The 22923-nt window shown below is 46.0% G+C and overlaps 1 protein-coding gene across 2 annotated transcripts; it reads left to right on the top strand.

Moving 5' to 3' along the window:
* Nucleotides 1-5618: 5618 nt before the first annotated feature.
* Nucleotides 5619-22628, top strand: DAO (D-amino acid oxidase). Of its 2 annotated transcripts, none has more exons than XM_019757470.3 (11): nt 5619-5757; nt 9838-10040; nt 11122-11236; nt 12474-12550; nt 13187-13252; nt 14674-14728; nt 15988-16092; nt 16969-17051; nt 18194-18311; nt 19032-19130; nt 20343-22628. In XM_019757470.3, exons 2-11 carry the CDS (start codon nt 9847-9849, stop codon nt 20472-20474), a joined length of 1044 nt encoding a protein of 347 aa, XP_019613029.3. In that variant the 5' UTR covers nt 5619-5757; nt 9838-9846; the 3' UTR covers nt 20475-22628. The 2 variants fall into 2 exon arrangements, with proteins under 2 accessions (XP_019613029.3, XP_019613027.3); XM_019757468.3 differs by lacking the exon at nt 5619-5757 and adding an exon at nt 5761-5894.
* The last annotated feature ends 295 nt before the right edge of the window (nt 22629-22923 follow it).

Here is a 22923-nt window from a genome sequence, read left to right on the forward strand (position 1 = left end):
TTCATTTGTACAACTCCTTGAAGCTCCTTTCTATCTGCTGCATTGGACACTGCCTGATTTATGAATTGTTGAATAAAGCCAATAAGACCTTTAAATTTGTATTCAGTTGAATTTTGTTTAGGCATGTACTGTGTGCATTGTGTCTGTGAGAATCACTATTTCATCTTAATTCTGCAATAAGAGAAAGTCTCCAGTTATTCAATATTTCCAATTATAAGGATCTGTTATTAACCCCCTCCCCGCCCCCAATTCTATATATGCGGTTTCAAGGGGTCTTGTCTGAGATCCTGGGGACCATGAAGGGTGGAGCTAGGGGTTGACACTAAAATGTGTGCTCTTGGATCTCCTGCCATGTGACCGCCTGATTGCATTCTGGTTTTCTTCAGTACCAGCTCAAGACCACACAGGTAGGGAGGGCAAAGCTGGGGTACCCACAGGGTCAGCCTGACTCCAGAGTCCTGACCTTGGTCACGACACACACACCCTGCCCCCACCAGAAAGGTAACTGTGGGAGAAGGGGCAGGCAGACTCTGAAAAAGAAGAGTCAAAAGAAGGGATCTGTTCTACCAGATATTAAAACACGTGACAGAGCTGCAGAAATGAAAACAGAATGGGCATTGGCTTAGAGAGGCACAGAGACATGCATGGAGTGCAATGGAATGTCCAGGAATAGACCCAAACACACAGGAAAACTGAGTGAATGATAAAAGCAGGTAGATATTGGTGGAAAAGATGGGAGTGATTCAATCAATGGTTTTGGTGCCATTGGCTAGCAATTGAAGTTGGAGACCTACCCCCAACCCTGTAGTCTCCAACAATTAATTCCAAATGAATCAAATATTTAAATGTAAAAATACCCCTCAAGGGAGTGGCCAGTTGGCTCAGTGCTTATAACACCAAGGTCTCCAGTTCGATTCCCGCATGGGCCAGGGAGCTGAACCCGCCACAGCTAGACTGAAAACAACAACTTGACCTGGAGCTGATTGGTCCTGGAAAAACACACTGTTCCCCAATAAAAAAAAATACCCCTCAAATGTTCTAGAAAGTCTGTATGGAGCAGGTAGGTGTGGGGGGAAAGCAAGGTTTCTAAATATGACATTAATGGTACATATCATAAACGGTAAAAAAAAAAAAAGAAAGAAAAAAAATTGATTTGAGTACAAAAAAAAAAGTAAAACCTTCGTATGACAAATAAATTGGGGAAAATATTTGCAACAAAAAGTTAATACCCATAAATGTAAAGGGAATACTTACAAATCAATAAGAAAAATGGCCAATACACGTCAAGAACAAAATGAGAAGGGCAAAAAAGTCACTTTATAAAGAAATCCATCAACCTACAAAAATTTGCAGTCTCATTAGCTGCGACGAAACTAAGGTGGGGCAAGTGCTGAGGATGGTACAAGTATAGGGTGGACATCTGAGAGTGGGTATCTCCTTAAATTTGTCAACTGATAGGGTCCTCTGGCAAAATGGATCAGTATTTTAAAGGAGCAAACTCTTTGACACAATGACTCCATTTTTAGGAATCGACTCACCCAAGGAAATAATTAGACACGTGTGCCAAGAGACACTTCCAGGATATTTGTTTGTAATATCAAAAAATTACAGGGACAGTCCCCATAGGAACTGACTTTAAAAATTGTTAACATCCATAGTCAATGGTATCCTGTGTGCAATGGACACTTCTGTACTATATCTGGATGGAAAGGTTTTCAGGACCTACCATATTGATAAGTGAATGGGAGTCGAAACAGCACAGATGATGTGATCCCATTTTTGTCCCCTGGGGTGTGTTTATGTTAATGATTGGGAATAGTCCCCCAAAATGTGAATGGCCCCCTTTCCTGGTGGTGGGATTGGTTACAGGTGATTAGTGCTTTCTTCTTTATACCTTCTGTATTGTATAAATTATAGAGGTTATGGTTATCTTAATACTCAAAAAAGTTATAATAAAGCTAATTTCTTCTGAGAGAGAGTGTGTGGGGATTAACTTGTTATTCTATAACTTCACGTGGCCCTCACAAGAGTTCTACCTCCTGCAGAGAATTCTAGTAAATGATCTTTTTTGCCCTGGCCTGAGTGTATTTGAGAGCTGGTAGAAGGGCATGTTGTTTATCAACCAGCCAGTGGATCAGAAAGTTCTTTGATTCCTAAAATTCCGGCTAAATACACAGAAATTGCTTCCAAAGGTCCTTTGGTGCCTTCTGTCGTGATTAGTGAACTTTGGACTTCAGAGTAGTTTTTCAAGGGCCTTGCAATCATGGACTGAGTGAGCCTGATGCCCCTGTGAAATTTAGGGCTCACCTGCTCCTCTCTTTGGGCTTCAGTTTACCCAAGTGTCAAATGGGCAGATTCAACCAACTCAGAGTTTCTCAACTTTTCTCTTTCTTTCTTTCTTTCTTTCTTTCTTTCTTTCTCTCTCTCTCTCTCTCTCTCTCTCTCTCTCTCTCTCTCTCTCTCTCTCTCTCTCTCTCTCTCTCTCTCTTTTCTTCCTTCCCTCTTTCCCTCCCTCCCTTCCTTCCTTTCTCTCTTTCACTCATGCCCTCTTCTGACAAGGATAAAAAAAATCTCACATCCTTCCTGGGGCATATTTTCTACTTATTCCAATAGCCAAGAATATTCTGTGGAACTTTACTTTCTATAGTTTGTATCATGAAAACAATAGATGTCTCCCCACCTCATTTTCCAAAATTAAATAATAATCCTGAATATGCTTTTTGCACAGTGCAGGGCTCTGAAGCCACAGCCCACGTACACCCTTGCTGTGTGGGGAATCCCGGGTGGTGCCTCACGCCCTCCACTACACTCACTCAGTTAAGCTCTTAAACTCTCTGGTGTAGTAGCTGAGTGCTCCAGCTCTGGACACAAATTGCCTGGATGAGAGTTGCCAGATAAAACACAGGGTGTCTTGCCCAAAACCATAAAACTCTTAGAAGAAACATAAGTAGCAAACTCTCTAACATTGCTCTTAGTCATATTTTTTTGGATGCGTCTCCTTGGGTGAGGGAAATAAAAGGAAAAATAAACAAATGAGACTACATCAAACTAAAAAGTTTTCGCAGCAAAGGAAACCATCAACAAAATGAAAAGACAACCTACTGAATGGGAGAAGATATTCGCCAATGATACAACTGATAAGGGGTTAATATCCCCTTAGCAAGGGGTTAATATCCCCTTATAAAGAATTCATACAACTTAGCACCAAAAAAGCAAACAATCCAGTTAAAAAATGGGCAGAGGACCTGAATAGACATTTCTCCAAACAGGATATACAGATGGCCGATAGACATATGAAAAGATGCTCAATGTCACTGATCATCAGAGAAATGCAATTAAAACCACAATGAGCTACCACCTCATACCTGTCAGAATGGCTATCATCAATAAATCAACAAACAAGTGTTGGTGAGGATGTGGAGAAAAGGGAACCTTCATGCACTGTCGGTGAGAATGCAAACTGGTGCAGCCACTATGGTAAACAGTATGGAGGTTCCTCAAAACATTAAAAATAGAACTATCTTATGACCCAGTAATTCCCATCCTAGGTCTTTATACAAAGAAATCCAAAATACTAATTCAAAAATATATATGCAGCTCTATGTTCATTGCAGCATTATTTATAATGAACCTAAAGCAACCTAAGTGCCCATCAATAGACTATTGGATAAAGAAGTGGTACATATACACAATGGAATATTAGTGAGCCATAAAAAAGAATGAAATCTTATCATTTGTGACAACATGGATGGACCTAGAGAATATTATGCAAAGTAAAATGAGTCAGACAGAGAAAGACAAATACCATATGATTTCACTTATATGCTTATATGTGGGATCTAAAGAACAAAATAAATGAACAAACAAAATGGAAACAGACTCAGACATACAGGGAAAAAACTGATGGTTGCTAGATTGGGAGGGCTTGGGGGACTGGGTGAAAAGGGTGAAGGGATTAAGAATTACAAATTGGTAGTTACAAAATAGTCACAAGGATGTAAAGTACAGCATAGGGAATATAGTCAATAATATTGTAGTAACTATGTATAGTGCCAGGTAAGTACTAATAGATTTATCGGGGGAACACTTCATAAATTATATAAATGTCTAACCACTATGCTGTATGCCTGAAACTAATATAAGATAATATAAGATAATCAACTGTAATTGAAAAATGAAAATTAAAAAAAAAGAAAATGCAATTACACTAGTACCAAAACCCGAAAAACATATTATAAGAGAAGAAAACTAGAGACCAGTATTCTTCATGAACATAGAAACAAAACTCAAAATATTAGCAAATTAAATCCAGCAATACCTAAAAAGAAAAACATCACAACTACATGAGATTCATACCAAAACGCAGGACTGGTTCAACATTCAAACATCAGTGTAATTCACCATATTAACCAACTAAAGCAATAGAACCATGTCATCTCAACAGATGCAGAAAAAGCATTTCACAAAATTCAATATTCACTAATAATAACAACTACTCAGAGATAAAAGAACAAACTGTTGATTCATACAAAAACATAAATGAATCTTAAGTGCATTTTGCTAACTTTAAGAAGCCAGACCCATATTGCATGACTCTATTTATATGACATTCTGAAAAAGGCAAACTATAGGAAAGAAAAACAGGTTAGTGATTGCCAGAAATAGGGATGAAGAAAGGGTCTAACTACAAAGAAGTAGGGCAGGAAAGTTTGGGGGATGATGGTTCTACGGTGCTGGTTGCAAGACTGTATTTGGAAACCCCACAGAATTGTACAACAAAACAAGTAAATTTTATTACGCGTAGATTTTTTAAAAAACCAACCAGGATTATGGTGGATGGAATATAGACCATGACAATAAATCTAACTATTACAAATGGATAACATAAGCATACTGAAGGGGATTTGGAATAAAGGACCTGATCTAAATAAATTTAAAAAAAATACAGGGTGTCTTGCATCTTTATTTGCTAGATCTGGCAACCCTGACCTGGCTTCAAATATGGGCCTCTGCTTGTAGGCGGTGTTATAATACTGTGGCCAACACAGACCCTGAGGCACCTGATGACCTTAGGCTCTAAGAGTCACAGGTCCAGGTCTAGCTCTGGCAGAGGAAGGATCTAGAGCCTTGCCCCTCGTGTCTCTGGAATACAGGAGCAAAGGACCATACGTCCTCATGATCCAAACAGCCATCACCTCAACTCTTTTCTTGGCCTCATCCACCTAGCGTCCCAGAATGGCACTGGGTTGGGCTGGCCAGCTGGCCCTGGAAGCCTCTGTCCTGTACCTCTGGGCTCCCCTCAGGAGCTGCCAGGCTGACCACCCCCACCCTTCAGGCCAGGGCCTGACCCAAACCTCAGCAGGAAAAGGGAACAAAGAGGATCGTCTCCAGCTGGCCCGGGAGACAGACCTCCTTATGTCCATCAGCCCTCCAAGAACCCCGCCTGCCTTTACTCCCTCCCCCCAGGCCTGTACACAGGGGCTTGTTAGGATCAGCCAAAAAAGGCAGGCAGCTTTTCAGGGACTGGGAGCGAGGGGAGGTGAGGTCTTCCAGCCTGGCCCGGGGCCAGCCCCTGGGAGCGGAGCAGCGCCAAGCTGTGCCCTGTCCATAACTACAGACTTTGACCCTGAGCTCCAGTCCCGGCTGGCAGGCAGAGGGCTAAGGACAGGACGCCCCAGAATCAGGAGCCTCCCCTCAGGAGACAGGACCCTGTGCTCACAGCAGCTGCCTCTTTTCTCCTGAAGTTTGACACACCAGGTGAGTGGGAGTATGTGTGTGTGTGGGGGGGGGGGGGAGTGCACAGCAGAACTTCAATGCCCTCTCAGCGTCAAAAAAGAAGCTCCACATTAGAGCCTGAGGCAGGTGACAACCATGGAGCTGGGCAGGGACTTCAGGTAAGCATCTTCGCCTCTTGAAGTCTCAGTTTCCCCATCTGGGAGATGGGGATTATAACTCACCTGTTACAGGGTTCATCTGAGTATTAGAAGAGGTGATAATGTAAAGTGCTTAGCACAGAACTGGTCACATAACAAGGACTCAATAAATGTAATTATTATTTTGGGGGCAGGGAGCTGGTAGCCTGGTTGTCAAGTGTTTATGGAATTTGTTCCATTTTAAAGATAAACTCTGAAAATATCAGTATCATAAGAAGTAGCCATATGGTGCAACCTGGAAAAGCTAGCTAACGATGTGCATTCAAGTACTTTATCCATGACTTGTTGATTCTTTCAGAATACGTCTTTCCTAGTCTTTGCCATGTGCACGTAGCCATCAAATTCCTTTCTAGGGACAACAGAGCTTATAAGCATACAAACCCAAGACTGAAAAGCAAGCAGAAATTGTTGGTGCCAACATATTGCTGGCTGCCTAAATAGTTTTATGGCACAGTGCAGAAAGCTCAGTTAGAACTGGGTCCAGATCCGAACACTGGCCCACACTGGCTGTGTGACTTTGGGAGAGTGACTTCCTCTCCTTGAAACTCACTCAGTCCCACAGTGGGACTCAACTTCCAGAGCAGCTGAGAGGATTAAGAGGATGTCTGTGCTCCATCTACATGTGACTGCCAAAATTATTCCCTTCCTGCTCCACGCTTATGTAGACATTATAATTACACACACACACACACACACACACACACACACACACACACACACACACACACAGGTTTATTAAGAGTTGCTATAATCAGTATCAAATTTGATTCACATAGTTTATTAAGATCATTGATTTAGGATACATGGTTTTTCCTCTTAAATTCTGTGCCTATTACTAACACACTAAACATTCCTACATTTGGTGTATTTTATGTGTGTTTTTTTTCAATGCAGGACCCTGAAACATGGGCATTTCTCTTTACCTGCTTGACCCTCAGTTTTTTCACTTGGGAGTCAGGCCGGCCTGGGCTCTGCTTCTCACCAGCTGGCTGGCTGAATCTCAGTTGCCTCATCTGTAAAATGGGCATAATGATAATCCCAAGAGTTGTTAGAAGATTAAAGTAGATAATGCATGTAAAGTTCTCCGCACAATCCTAGGAGGTGAAAACCTAGCAGCTACTATCATTGTTGTTTATCTCCACTTTGCAGTCCTTTTCTTGATGTGACCTATTCCTGCCTTTTCCAGAGACTTTTTAACTCCAAGACCCCACAAATCCTTTTATTATAATTCTGTGACTTTGGCCTAGCTGTGTCACTTTGGCCTAGTCGCTTCTCTTTTCTGGGCCTCAGTTTCCCCACCTGCATGATGGCGTCTTGCTTATCTTCAGAATTTTACATATTGGACAAACTGAGCCCCACACTGTTTCTTGTCCTTCTTTGCCTTGCCAGCTGGTTCCAGAAGTAGCTCTTCTCTTGGGCATGTGACTCTGCTCCTACCCAGAGGCTTTGACACACCTCATCAGACTCATTATGGGATATGTGCCATGTGCCCGCTCTGCTTTGGTCCAAAGACTCTTTCTCCCTGCCCAGAAACCTTGTAAGAGTTTTCCAACACTCTCCTTCTCTCACCTCACAAACTTCTATTACATAAGCACCTCCTCTTTTTCTCCATCCTTTACTGGTTTTCTAGGTAGCGTGAGAATGGAAAAAAGTCGGGTCCTGGAAAAAGGAGAGCTGGGTTCACACCCCTGCTATTCTTCCAACTCTTGGTGTGGCCTCAAATAATTACTGCTCTCTCCAGCCTCAGCTGCAAACTGGGAAGGATGATAATCACTGCTGTCATTTATGAGTTCCCTAGCACTTTATGATTATTTTCCCCTTTGCTCCTCATAAGAACGCCATTCACTCATTCATTAATTCATTCATTCATTCACTTATGAATCCTTGCTACGCACCAGGCACTATTCTAGGCTCTGGGGATAGAGCTGAAGACAGAAGTCCCTGCTCTCCTGAAGCTTATATTCTGGTGGGGAGACAATAGGCAGGGAGCTTTGTTAACCCTTAAAAATTTATAGAAGAGGAAACAGGCTCAGTTAGTGGCCAACTCATTCCGGTCTGCTGCGGGACTCTTCTGGTTTTCGCACTCAGAGTCCACATGCTGGGGACACCGTCAGTCCAAATCAGGGAGGTTGGTCACCCTGGCTCAATCAAGTTAAATGACAGCTGGTGTGTGCCCGAGCCAGGCTGTGAGCCTGCCCCACGGCCACCTCCCCATGTCATGCCACCACCTGGATTCAGTACGAGGAATTGGGAAAATACAGGAAAGCTCTCTATCCTTGCCTTCTTGTTGTCAATGTACAAAAGTGGTCAGCTCTCCAGAGGTTATGCAGAGACAGTCAGAAGGCCCAGAGAGGGGAAGTAAGTTGGCCAAGGTCACACAGCGAGCCAGAAGTAAAGCCAGGTCTGACTCTCTCTTCTTTCTCTCTCCTCCTCAACATCCAGTGTCTTTCTTTTGTTATTTCCAAGGTGCTGGGGGACAGAAGGAGGCTGCCATGTACTGAAGGCCTACTCTGTGCCAGGCATTGTACCAAGCCGGTTGTTTCAACTTCAGGGCGACCCCGTGAGACGAGATAACTCCTATTTTATAAAATAGGAGATTGAAGGAGGAGGGTGGGGGTGCCTGAGAGGGTCTGCCTTCCCCACCCCCAACCAAGCCCCGGCTGGCAGCTAGAAGGAGAATCGCCCAGAGCAACGATGCCTTTTTGTTTTTTGGTTTTATCTCCAACTTGGCTGCTGAAACCCCGACAGAGTCCAGTTCTTGTGGGCTGGAGCCGTTTCCCCCTTTACAAAACTAGGCCATACTGAAAACGTCCTGCTGTTTGGGGCCACAGGCCCAAATTGCCAGGAGCCAAGTTCTGTGGGAAGAGTTGTGAGTAAAGAGGAGGGAAAGTTGAATTTAGCCCTTCTGGGCACAAAACATCCCCTTGTTCTGCCTCAGCAGGAGCCGGCAGAATATTTCCCTGCTGTGCAGACCCAAACAGCTTCAAGGTCAAAAGCTGCTTGGCCTTAGAAATTTCCAAGGACCCAGGCAGCCTAGCATCCCAAGGCAGGCCCTGAGGGGGTGCGCCGGAAGACCTGAATTCTGAGGTCAGACATTGCATCTGATGTGCTCACAGCTGTATCCATAGCTGCCAGTCTGTCACACAGTAGGTGTGTAGGAGTTGACTTAAATTGAAATTTAATCCCAGCAGCACCACTTGCTGGCTGTGTGACCTTGAGGAAGTGACTTCATCTCTCTGAGCCTCAGTGTTCTCATCTGTAAAGTGGAGCCAATAACATCAGTTCCTATGTCATAAGAATGTTGGGAGACTTAGATGAAATAATACATGGGAAGCACTTAGCGCTGGGGCTGGCACACAGTAGGTGCTCTGCAAATGTCAGTAAGTTACTTCTTTTGTACTAGACACTGTGTTATGCTTTTTTCATTTGCCATCGAGATACATCTCTCATCTACTCTCTGAGGCATAAGTTAATAATTTTCCTATTTTCCAGAAGAAGAATATGAGACTCATGGAGCATCTTGCCCAACATCAATGCCCAGTAGGCAGCAGAGCTGAGATCTGAGATTTGAAGACAAGAGCCCATTATCCTAACCACTCTCCCCAGCCTAGAAATGGCCAGGCACTCTGCTAGGCCTGTTTTTATATTCCCAGCTGGGTATATCGTATTTGGGCAGGCTACCCAGAGAAAGTGATATTACTTACCAGCTGTGTGACCTTGGGCAAGTGGCTTTGCCTCTCCATGCCTCAGTTTTTCCGTTTGTGAGGATCATTGAGAAGATCAAGTATAAAACAGATTTGGCGATATCTGGCACTTTCTGAGCCTTCAATGGAGGGTGGCGATGGTAGAGATGGTGATGGAGAGGATGGTGATGATGGCACACCTCAACCCTTCTTTTCTGCAGGCTGGCACAATGCGCGTGGTAGTGATCGGAGCTGGGGTTATTGGGCTGTCCACCGCCCTCTGCATCCATGAGCGCTACCACTCAGTCCTGCAGTCACTGGACATAAAGGTCTACGCAGACCGCTTCACCCCGCTCACCAACACCGACGTGGCTGCCGGCCTTTGTCAGCCCTACGTCTCCGACCCCAGCAACCCACAGGAAAAGTGAGTGAGGGCCCCAGAGGGTGGCTAGGGGGGCCAGAGGGGCTGAGTCTGCAGAGGGGTGACCCCTCTCAAGGTCCCTGTCACCAAGAACAAACCCTTTGTGGGGGCTATGGCCTGGCATGAGCTGAAGAAAATAATACATATTAAGCCCCTTTTATGTACCAGACCGATGCTGTACTTACTTGATCTTAGCAGTGATAGAAGCGATGTGTGCCAGACAGATGGAGGCTTTGTCTCTATGCTTTCCTTAAACCAGGTGGCCGTCGATGCATCTGGAATACTTCTAAGTGGGTGGATCAATGCTCAGGTTTAGCAGAGACATCACAAAGGTCATTACGTTAGTTTAGAAACCCCCAGCTGCTTCAACAAAGGAAGCCATAGATGAATAATGGCTAAAACAGAAGTTTCATTCTTATTTCTCATAAATTCCAAACACCAATGCTCCTGATGAGTGGGTGGCAATTCAGGGATCAGGTTCCTTCCATGTCATGGCTCTGCCATCCTCCTCTGTGGCTTCCGACATTGCCATTCTTAAGGGTGGGCACCTGTGGAAAGAGCATAGCATGAGAAACAAGTGTGCTGAGTCTTTAGGATCCATTGGCCAGAATGCAGTCACATGGCCATACCTAGCTGCAAGAGAGTCTGGGAAATGTAGTTGAGCTGTGTGCCCAGGGGAAAGAGGAAAGCATTTGGGAGGAGCAAGTTTATGTCTGTCACCTGTGTTTACAGTGGGGGTTGCCCAGAAAGAGCCTGAACCATGTGGCTCACAGTCTCCAAATCAGGTCAAAGCCTTCACGTAAACTTGTTCACGATATGATCCCAAGATAGAAGTGGGCTCCAAGTGGTTGTGACGGAGCTCATTTGTTCCACCTCTTCTCTCTCCTATTAATGGGGAAACACTGGAAAGTTTCGGGAAGTAGGAGACCCTAGGTATTTGGGGTGCTGCAGGAGTGGAACATGGTGGATTTCTGGATTTGGACCCACTCCACCAGCTGGAGCACAGTCCCATGCAAGCTGACCCTCAACGCTGTCTTGCCCAGCTCAGGGTCTTAGGTGATGATACTCTGGGGGGCCCTTCCAGGCTTTGGAACCAGCAGACCTTCGACTATCTCCTGAGCCACATCCATTCTCCCAATGCTGCAAACATGGGCCTGGCCCTAATCTCAGGCTACAACCTCTTCTGTGAAGCTGTTCCGGTGAGTGAGGAGTCCATGACCGTGGGGCAGAGCCTTCATCGCAGACTTAGGCTGGGGCCCCGAGTCTGGGGAGGACTTGGAGACTTCTATGTGCAAAACAGGCTTACTTTAAATCGATTTTTACTTTTAAATTTATTTTTGTTTCCAATTTTTTAAAATACAATTGGCAGAGACCAAAGAATCTTCTGATGAACAAGACGACTAGGTTTTGATTGATATGGGTAAAACTCAGACACATCCTGTAACGGTGGGCACTTGGTGCTAATGCCAAAAGGTTTACTGCACCCCTGGAGGTCCCAGGGCTTTTCATCAAGATGGACTAAAGCACTCATCATGGTACAAACTTCTAAAGTACCTGCTGTGTGCCTGTCCTAACTATTTTATAAAGAGTGACTCATTTAATTCTCTCAATAACCAGGAAGTAAGTGCTAATATTATCTTCCTTTTGCAGATGAAATAGAGTCACTTACCTGAGCTCACAAAGCTTTAAAGTGGCAGAGGTGGGATTTGAACCCAAGCATTCTGTGACCACATGGTGCCCAACGTGTTAAGAAAGGCACAGCCTTGGGCGATGTTCTCAGGTCCCTTGGAAAGGGTGATCTGGCTGGGTGCCCAGAACCCCATCCATGCCAGCTCTCCGATGTTTAGTCAACATTTAGCACCATGCAAAAGGCATTGCCCATGTGATCTGCTACCTTCTATAGGGCCAAGAGTGACTATTAACTCCATGGTACAGACTAGAAAACTGAGTCTCAGAGAATTCAAGATGGTCAGTGGTGAGGTCAAAATCTCCATTTAAGTTGTCTGACCCTACGCTCTGCTGCCTCCCACTCTCGCCCCTTGGTGACTCTCATGCTCACCCTTTTTTCTCCCATATTTCTGACACTTACCCTATCACTCACCCCCGGTCTTACTCTTACCCTTAGTATAGATAGCACAGTGATTAAGAATTTGGACTCTGAAGCCAAACTGTGTGGGTTCAGAGCTCAGTCCCACCACTTATTAGCTGTGTGACGTTAGACAAGTTATGTAACATCTCTAAGCCTCAATCAGCCAATCTGTAAAATGGGGATAGGAATGATATCTGCCCCAATGGGAGTGATGTAAGTAAAATGCTTGGAACAGCACCTTACACTCAGTAAATATTATATGTTTTGTTATTATCATTATTATTGATTTTTGCCCATTCCTGTGGTCATGGGCAAAAAGTCATCATCCTTCTCTCCTTCCTCTGCAGGACCCTTTCTGGAAGGACACTTATCTGGGATTTCGGAAACTGACCCCAAGAGAGCTGGACATGTTCCCTGGTTACAGGTAAGGTCATTGTCATGGACAAAGGGGCTGAGGCCCCACAAATCACACCTGCCAGTCCAGAAAGAAGCAGAAAATGTAGGCACCAAATTTCCTGTCCTATTCCAGGCCTAGAGCCCCTGGGAACTTGGTCTACTGGTTCTGAGAGGACTCCCACTCAAATTGGGACTTGGACTAAGGAGATTGGGGATATGGAATCACAGATCTCAAGCCCAGAATCTCCAAATCACTATTCTCTTTTGTAGATGACGAAACTGAGCTTCAGAGAGGCTAAGTCACTTCCCAAGGTCACATAGCCAAGCGACCAAAATGGGATTCCAACCCAGTCTGGAACCTCTCCATGCTTTTTCCTACATGCCTCTCTGGTCCTCTCCTCACCCCACCCAATGCTTGAATCCCTTCTACAAATGTGTGTCCAGTCTCCATTTGCACATCCCAATGTCAGGGATGGCTTTCTCTGATAGAAAAGTTTTCCTTGCATTGAGCTGAAAACCACTTCCCCCTTGAATTTCACCCAATGGTTCTGACTCTGCCCTTGGGGGCCCAAAAGATGACACTGCTCCCACCTCCATTGGACAGCCTTCCAATATAGGTCTAATTCTGATCCTTTATTCTCACATTTGCTTGCTGTGACTCTAGCTATGGCTGGTTCAATACAAGCCTGATTCTGGAAGGGAGGAGATATCTACAGTGGCTGACTGAAAGGTGAGATTTTCAATGTTAGTTTCAGAAAAGCACCTCCCAGGGACCAAGGTTGTAATAGATGATTGTTCATGGGATTCTTTGTATCAACCAACCCCAAATGTTAACCCTTAGGCATCATGGGACCTATCCTTGGTCCTGATCACTTCTGGGTACTAAGACAATGGTTCCCATGATTAGTTGGGCAACAGAACCATCTGGGCAGCTTTTTACATGTGATATTTATTCTCAACCTCACTAAAATCTGTAATGTTTGTGTAATAGTTTTAAATGGATTGTCTTAAATTTTCCAGACATGATTACATCATCTACGAAACATAAGTTGCCTTTTTTTTTTAATATCTCACTTTTTTTTTCTTGTGTAACTGCTATGGCCAGTACTTCTAGAACAATGTTAACTAATACAGGTGAAAGTGGATGTCTCTGTCTTGCTCTGATGTTGACAGCAATCTCGTAGTGCCCCACATTAGGAAACATTAACTTGAGAGATACCTTTATATTTATATTCACATACATTCATATTAAGGAAGGTTCCATATATTTCCTATATATTACTACTTTATTAAGATTTTTAAAAATATGGAATGGATAGTGGCTTTTATCAAAGGACCTAGGGAGGTTTAAAAAAACATAGATGTCAGGACCCTGCTTCCTGTCTACTGAATCAAAACCTCTGGGATGGGGCTCATAAATTTGTATTTTAAGAAGTTTCCTGAGTGATTCTAATTAAGAGCCAGGTTTGGGAAATGTTGTGCTAAAACATGGTTGGTTTTTTATTCTAAACCTGGGACACATAATGACTCCTGTCTAGACTCTTTCAGGAAAGAATGCTCCCAGTTTTTCTATATTGAGGACTGTATGTAGATAAAATAGTCCCGAGGTTGTGCTTCAACCTTTATTTAGTTTATTTCCTGTTATTTTGATATTTCTACTGTTTATCTAACAGTGACAGATTTTTTTCCACTGGGATATTTAGAGGGGGGATACGTGTCCCCAGCCCACTTCCCTCTTCATGCTTTGCTTCTGACAAAGGGGCATGTGGCATGGTCCAACCCTGCCCCTCCTCCACCCTGTATTTCATTCCCTTTGGTAGTATAAAGCAATGTGGTGGTAGGAGGAAGCGTTTGCAACTAAGAAGCCTGGGTTCGAGACCCAGTCCCATCACTAACTCACTGTATGACCTTCAGCAAGGCCCTTTTCTCACCTCCATCTGACTGATGAGGGGCTTGGATCGTCTCAGATCCCCAAGGGACAGTTCATGGTCCACTAGTCCCATCAAGGTGCTTATGAACTGACTTGAGTATACGGCCATTTTCTCAAGGAACGTCCTGTGGGATAGAAGTTTCTTTGGGAAATGTCCCACATGCCCTCCTCTTGGAGAGATGGAACAGAGAAGTGAATACTGGGCTTTTTTATCATCCTAGGTTAACCGAGAGGGGAGTGAAGTTCTTCCAGAGGAAGGTGGAGTCCTTTGAGGAGGTGAGCTGCAGGGCTGGAAGGGGCCGGATGTGGGAGAGAGCTGAAGAGGGGAGGCCTTTGCTTCTTGTTGCTGGGTTGGAAGCCCCCTTTCCAGCCTTCCAGGGTCCTCTTGAGGCCCACCCCAAACTCTAGGCCTTTTGTCAATCCCAGTAGGACTCAGGCATTCTACCCTGATATTGGTGGCAGAAGCAGAGGGACTGTGGTGGCCATTAAGGACGGATCTCTATTTAAGCCTCCTTGAGTTTTAGGGCCAGAGAGCTGGCTGCCTCTTCCCAGTATCAGCTGCACCCAACCCTCAAGTTCTAGACACTTGGTTGCCTCCTGCCGACATCTGGGTTGATGTTTCTGCAATGTCTCAGTTCTCAGCTGACTCACCTCTGAAGTAACACCATCACCGAATAATGATAGTAGCAGCTCCCATCATCAGGCACTGGCTATGCACCAGGAGCTTTGCTCTATGACTTCACTCAATCCCAGCACCTAGATAGTGCTTGGGACACGGGAAGTGCTCAGTACATGCAGCTACCGGGATTCTATAATAAGTACTTGCTCTGAGTCCAGCCCTGATGGGCATTTGGGAAATATAGTTGACTCAGGCACAGCTCTCATTTCCAAGGAACTCACAGTCCCGTGTAGCAAATACTGGATCATGAACGATAATAGCGCCTTGCGATGTGTGTGTGACCCATGACTGACCTGGGCAGGGAGTCCTGGGGGCTGGGTTGGGAGTCTGGGTGCCGAACAGGCTACATCCTTGAGCTGTCGAGTATCCCATAATGCCCCGAACTAGAGGTTCCAACATGCCTTCTGCAGCTGTCTTGGCAGGGTGGAAGGCAAGAGAATGAAATAAAAAGGAGACAGAAGGAGGAAGAGAAATATCTCGGCTTGCTTTCCGACTTCTTCTGGAAGCTTCCAAGAAGGTCCCTGCCTTGCACATTCCTGTTTTCTAAGCGCAGAGTATTCTAAGTCCAGAGTCACACGGGATTCTCACAGCAGCCTATGAACATGCATTACCACCCCCCTTTTATAGTTAAGGCAGCTGAGCCCTGAGGAAGTGACAGGACATTTCTGAGGCCACGCAGCAGGTAAATGGCACAGAGGACTTTTGGAGCCATGCCCATGGATTCCTCATTGAGCCCCCACCCTGCTGTGCCACAGGGAGCTGAGAACTTCAAGGTGGGAGGAGGGGAGATGGAGGGACAGGGGATACCAGGGTCCTTACCCCCTCCCACCCCACCTGCCCTGTTGGTTGCTGCCAGGTAGCAAGAGGAGGCGCCGATGTGATTATCAACTGCACTGGAGTGTGGGCTGGGGCGCTGCAACCAGACCCCCTGCTGCAGCCAGGTCGAGGGCAGATCATTAAGGTGAGTGTGAAGGTGAGGGCTGACTCCCCTGACTTTTGTTGCTGGGAAGATGGTAGCAATCTGCTTATTTCTTCTCCAAAGAGAGAGGATACATCAGGAACATCTGTTAGAGGAAATGACATGTTAAAGAAGCAAGAAGGAGCAACACCACACAGCCCTCCCAAACTTTTCTTTTGAGGTTTCTTCCTAATAGCAAAGCATGTGTGTATATGTTTGTACGTATGTGGGAGCCACATCTGCCTGTATTTTAATAAATAGAGCAAACATTTACGGAGTGTTTACTAAGGGCCAGCCACAGGCCTGAGCATGTTGTATTAATTCATTTAATCCTTACCACAACCCTTTGAGGTGGGGTCTAGCATATCGCCATCGACATCTTACAGATGGGGAAACTGAGGCACAGAGGAATTAAGGAATATGCAAAGTTCACACGGTCGTAAATTATGGAGTTGGGATTAGAACCCAAGCAATCTGATTTAAGAGCCTGGATGTGTAAGCACTGGCCCACGTCACCTCTCACTGTGTAAGTGTGTATGTGCGTGAGGCATGCCTATTTGTGAGTGTACATGTGTGCGTTCACAGGTGTGTAGGTGTGTGTGTAGGTGTGTGTGTTTCTGAGGTGGGCTAATGTGTGCATTCGCACCTGTGTGCTGGGCTTCTCTGTGAACATGTGGGTGACAACGTGCGATGCTTCAGGGAGCAGGGTGGCTCTCAGGGCGCTCTTACTGCACGAGCAGGCAGTCAGGGGCAGACTTGGGGCAGGGGGTTCAGGAATTGGCCTCTCCTATCAGAATTATCTGGTCTTGGACGGGAGCAGGGCAGCGGGGCCTGCTGATTTCACTCCTCTAATGAGACTGCTCCGTCCTCTATCAACAGGTAGACGCTCCTTGGGTGAAGCACTTCATTATCACCCATGATCTCCATGGAGGCATCTACAAGTCGCCGTACATCATCCCAGGGTAAAAATCTGACATCCTAGGGCAGAAGAGCGGGCATCTTTATGCACCTGCTGCCTGCCCCAGGCCCCTTGCTTACTCCCTTCAGGTTTTTTCTTCCAATTTTTTTTAAGTGTGATTAAATCCCTGGGACGGTGGGACTTAGCCTTGCTTGGGCTCTATCTTGAACATACTTTTGGACGACTGTAGTGGTGACACTGGAGACAAAGGTGATGCTGGAGACGAAGACATGATGGCAGGGACATTAGAAGTGGTGTGAATGGCCATACTGGGAGTGGTACTGGGAATGGTGACTGGGGTTGATGGTGATGATGACATTAATGGGAGAGGTGACGATGTCAGTGAAGATGGTGGTCATGTGGATGGGATGACAATATTGTTGACAGCAAAATAATGGTAGTAAAGAGTATTGTCATGATGAGGAGATCGCAGTTGATAATGGTGGTGATTGGCAGGGGGGGCAGTCGTGGGTGTCGATGGAGATGACACAATCAGTGATGATGTTAATAGAGTGGCAGAGATGACAGTCTCAATGGCAAGTTAGTCATGTGGTGGAGATGACAACATCAGCGGCCAAAGGGTGATGGTGGAAATGGTGACGGGAGATGATGGTGATGACCTATCAATGGTAGCAAGGAAGGAAGTAGTGAAGATGACGCTGATGGAGGTGGCAATATTTTTTTCCAGCTTTCTTGAGATATAATTGACATCAATAATGTATGTTTACGATGTACAACAGGATGATTTGATATATGCACAGATTGCAAAATGATTATCACAATAAGGTTAGTTAACATATCCATCACCTCCCAGAATTACATTTGTGTGTGTGTGTGTGTGGTGAGAATATTTAAGATCTACTCTTTTAGCAACTTTCAAGGACATAATACAGCATTGTTAACTATAGTCGTCATGCCGTATGTTGGGAGAACGAGGTTGCCGGTGATGTAAATGGTGATGGTGGAGGTGGTAGTTGATGGCACTGGTGGGGGCAGTGATGTTGATGGCATTGTGAGCAGGGATGACGATGTTGAGGGTAGCAGTGGTTTAGGTATACAGGGTGGTAAGGGTGAGCATAAGGGTGACCCCATTCTCCTCAAAGGCTTCATTTTCCTTCAGCCTTGACACTCCTTGCTTGGATCTAGGACCCAGGCGGTGACTCTTGGAGGCATCTTCCAGCTGGGGAACTGGAGCGAGATAAACAATATTCAAGACCACAACACCATCTGGGAAGGCTGCTGCAGACTAGAGCCCACGCTGAAGGTAAGGTGGGGAGCGGTATCAGCGCCCTAGACCGGGGTCCCGGCAACTTGATCATGAGGATGCTTGAGGACGGGAAGATTCCACCACTGGGAAATTGGGCACATTAATTCCAGCAAGGGTCTGTAGCATACACCAGAATTTGATGAGGTACAGGGAAGTCTGGCTGTGGGCTGATGAAACCTAGATGGCCGTGGATCACAGCTGCTCTCTCTTGAGGTGATGTCCCCAACGCACCTTAGTCTGTGTTCACAAGGAGCAGATGTATTTGTTGCAGAAAATCTCCGTTTTCGCATCTGCCTGCTAGTGGCGATGACAATAGTGACGGTGACGAGAGTGGGGGTAGAAGCCATGGTTGGTATTGATGAAAATGTGGAGGGTGGCGATAAGGATGGCGATGAGGTGGTGACCGCTGATGACACCGTGGTGGTGGCTGCTGGTGGTGGCGGTTGGTGAGGATGAGGCAGTTGGTAGAACTGGCGGTGAGGTGGTAGCAGGGATAGTGATGATGTTGGTGGCTGATAAAGGTGGTGATGATAGCAGTGGTGACTAATAAGAGAGACAGCGATGGCGTTCGTGGTGGTGGTAAGGATCATGAGATTTCAAAAGCTGATTATCACCTAAAAATGGCAGCAGCAGCAAAAAAAAAAAAAAAAAAAGAAAGAAAGAAAAGAAAAAAAAAGAAAAAATCCACAGATGAATTGCTAACACTTCTCTTTCCAGGATGCCAAAATTGTTGCTGAATGGACTGGCTTCCGGCCAGTGCGGCCGCAGATTCGTCTAGAAAGAGAACAGCTTCACTTTGGATCTTCAAACATAGAGGTATGCTCTCCCTGCAAGGAAAGCAATGCCCTCCCCACTCCTAAGAGGGCTCTGGCACCTTCAGGGAGTAGTCTTTCCTCTCCTCCGGCTCCACACAGCCTCTTGGCAGGCAGGCTAATATCCCCTTCGCTATAAATGGGGAAACTGAGGCTCCATGATGGTAAAGGACCTGCTCAAGGTTACCTAGAGGGCAGTGCCTCAGTTTGCTAAAGCCTGTGGTCGAACAGAAGGAAATAGGCACTTACTGAACATCTACTTTGTGTCCACCACATGAACGACCTTTTGGAATCTCCCCTACCGTCTTTGGGATTGGGACTGTTCCCCTCATGCTTCAGATGAGCAAAATGAGGCTCTAAGAGGTGAAGTCACTTGCCTGACTCATACTACTGTTGAGGGGCAGAGCTGGGATATGGTTTGAATGTGACTCCGGAGCCATTTCCCAGATGTCCATTTGTGGCTTCTCCATCATCTCTCTTGGGTCCCCTCTCGTGTTCTCTCCCATAGTGTAGGAACTGGGCTTATTAAAATGGTGGGAGCTGTCATGGGCTGAAGGCACTGACCAGAGTGGGTGGTGGCTGGGTTCCCACCAGGAGAGCAATCTTCCCTATCTAAGTCACCCTTCCTTTCTTATTGTGTGTATGTGTGTGTAATGTGTGTATGTAGGTTGTGTGTGTGTGTGTCTGTGTGTGTAGAAGGGAGAGTCACATATGGAGTTTAAGTCCCTGCCAAAGGTTTCAGCATTGAAAAAGGCCCTGACGGTCTTGCCTCTGTCTCCAGAGTCCACCCATATTGTGCCCCGGCTTTTCTTTTCTCCCGACGTGGGTAGAAGAGTCACCTATTAACACAGGGGCTCAGCAGACTGGAGTAGGATGGGAACGAGGACAGTGATTTAGGGAACTTCAACAATATGATGTGTGGTGTGGGGAGGGGGGAGGGGGGGGAGGGCGCAATCTCTGACCTGAGTTCTAGATGATTCTATGTTTCCTGTGCTGAGTGTATATAAAGCAGTTCCATTTCTTAAGCAGAAGAGGAGTCTACGATGTCAACCCCCAGCTCCCCAAACAATCCCCTTACTGCTGTTCCCAGGGCCCCCACCCTCCCTCTAGGGTGCTGAGAGGAGCTCTGGTGCCTTCTGGCTTTGCCCAGGACTATTCAGAAAGCTCCTGAATCTTCCAGGGCAGACCAGGCCACCTTCTCTTTTGCCTCTCCCAGGTCATCCATAACTATGGCCACGGAGGCTACGGGATCACCATCCACTGGGGCTGTTCCCTGGAGGCGGCCAAGCTCTTTGGGGAACTCCTGGAAGAAAGGAAGCTGCTCAGGATGCCACCATCCCATCTCTGAAGATGCCAGTGACCACCGCCTCCCCCACAAGCGCTCCCCACTTTCCTTGGCCAACTAATCAATGTGCTCCTCTCTGAGCCATCACTTACCCTCCACCCCACCCCTGGCTCCTGTCCCCAAGAAGCACGAGGTGAGAGGGAACCACAGGTCAATTCCTAGAGGTGAGTCCAGCCCCACCTGGGGACCTTCTGATCTACTTTCTCTGGCTTGACATTATGAAGATGTATTGCATGAGTCCTCAGAAGAAAGGAGAACACAGAAAATCAAAGAGGAGAACAGGAAAGTGAGGATAGTTGAGGTTAAGTAACTTGATGACAAGTCACACTAACATATTAAAGGTTCTGAAAAGTCCTACAGCAAAGCCACCTCTCTGATGTTGCTGAATCCAGTCTTCCTAAACCTACAGGGCAATGGAAACCATTAGCCCAGAGCATAAATGCCACAGAACGAACTCAAGAGAATGCTGTAACAGAGTTCGTTGCAGGCAATTATGTGTAGAACTGGAGTACAGAGGAGACAGACGAGGTGAGACAGGGAACTAGCAACATATGATGCCTGTTCCCCATCCCAAGTAGCATCAGTGACAATTCTGGGTCCTTTGCGTTTCCGTATGAATTTTACAATCAGCTTCCCCATTTCCACACAAAAACCCACCTGGGATTTTGATAGGAATGGCGTTGAATGTATAGCTCAATTCCCAAAGTATTGATTGCTCTCTTAACAATTTTAAGGCGGCTGATCCGTGATCCTGGATGCCTCTTTATTTAGAACTTCAATTCTTTTCAGCGTAGTTTTGCAGTTTGGAAACGGCCTGCACTCTTTGTGTTAAAGTGATTCCTCAGTGTTTTGTTCTTCTTGAGGCTGTTGTGAACAGAACTGTTTTCTTGCTGATGGATTTAGAAAGTGCTCTGCTCTCTGGCACGGTTGGGATACAGTGGCATTTGAAGTGGCTCACCATCAAGCATTCCTGATGAATCGAGAATGGTTGCATGTACTGTAATCACGGATGTTCAAATGTCACAGAATCAGAACGCAGGAAAGCACCACCAGCAACTAATGTCTGACTGAAACCACTGAGTCTTTGAGGAGTCAGAAGGGCCTTCAGAACCTTCTAGCACTTCAGGGCTGGCCTCTTAACGCCTCCCACAGCACTCCGCCTCCCTTCCTAGCGCCCATATCACCCTGCATCGCAAAGATCTGTTTATGCCTGTTCCCCTCCCCACTACTTTCTGAAGATAAGGACCATGTCTCACTCTGTGTTGCATCCTCGGTGTTGAATATCACGCTTGATGCCTGGCTGAAACTCCGTGCGTACTGACCACATGCCAGGACATGATCCGTAATAGAATGATGATGAATACTCTCGAGAGTTTACACATGTGTTGCTGTGTGTTCCAGACATACCTGTAATTGTGCCACCCTGCTGAAAGGGCAGGCCAAAGCCACCATGTTTGTACTTCTTGACCCCACCCTCCCCTGACCCAATTTAATTGGACCAGACTGAAACAAGCACTAACCTGAGCCAATCAGCTTCCTCTCCTGAGGATTCGGCAGTGGGACACTGAACAGCTGAGTCAGATATGTTTGCAGAGCTGAGCCACGGTGAGCAGGAGCCATGTGCACAGTTAGCATATGCAGCAGCCACAAGGAGGCAGAAGGAAGCCCGTCTACAGAGAAGGGTGGAAATGGGGCTATGGACCCAAAGAGGGGGCTGCCTCGGGCCCTGGTGGCTCCCCAGTTCCCCCTTTCCATAGTGTGAGGCCAGGCTTCACTTTATTCCTGAGATCTTCTTAACCTTTCAGAGGCTGCAAACTGGCAGCCCACCAATCAAACCTGGCCTGCGGATGAATTTTATTGGGCTCACCCATCATTTAAAACATTTTGATTCAACATACTAACATTTGGAGATGTCACATAAAAATACAGATTCCGGTCTTGAAAATTGGGAGATCCCACAGTGCAACAATCAGCTAGAACCAAGTAGTAGCCGCCGCCTTTGGATGGGACCTGTGTTCCTTACTCTGCCACAGTTCTCCGCTTTTCCTGTTCTTCCTTATTACCTCTGTTTCTCTCATTTACGTTCCCTTGTTGTCCCCCGTAAGAAACTCACTACCAAACCTAGCCTTAAAATAAAGCTGCACTTCTTCATTTGAATTACCCTGTGTCTAATTTCTATTCCTGGCATTAAAACAGCCTTGATGAGAACTCAGTGACAAGGCTCCTCCCACCCCTTCCCACAGCCATCGCCTTCCTTCTTCCATGCTAACAGAATCCCAATTTTGTATTCAGGAGGCTGTGGCTATCCCTTTGTCCAGTGGGAAGGAAGTAGGTCCTTCCTTCCGCTGCCCTAGGGAAGGATTCATGCTGGGATAGACATGGGACCCAGATCTGACCAATGCAAAGCAATGATAAATCTGCTGAAGGACCTCCCTTTCAACCAAAAACAGCA

The sequence above is a fragment of the Rhinolophus sinicus genome, chromosome 9, assembly GCF_057876585.1.
Source record: "Rhinolophus sinicus isolate RSI-liver-muscle chromosome 9, RSI-T2T, whole genome shotgun sequence".
NCBI classification, from domain to species: Eukaryota; Metazoa; Chordata; class Mammalia; order Chiroptera; family Rhinolophidae; genus Rhinolophus; species Rhinolophus sinicus.

What these genes read in the sequence shown, in the direction of transcription:
- DAO (XM_019757468.3), top strand. Translation starts at nt 5,814, where the DNA reads ATGCCCTCTCAGCGTCAAAAAAGAAGCTCCACATTAGAGCCTGAGGCA. An exon ending in GAGCTGGGCAGGGACTTCAG is followed by an intron (nt 5,895 to 9,837) that starts GTAAGCATCTTC and finishes TCTTTTCTGCAG; the next exon opens with GCTGGCACAATGCGCGTGGT. An exon ending in GTCGAGGGCAGATCATTAAG is followed by an intron (nt 16,093 to 16,968) that starts GTGAGTGTGAAG and finishes CTCTATCAACAG; the next exon opens with GTAGACGCTCCTTGGGTGAA.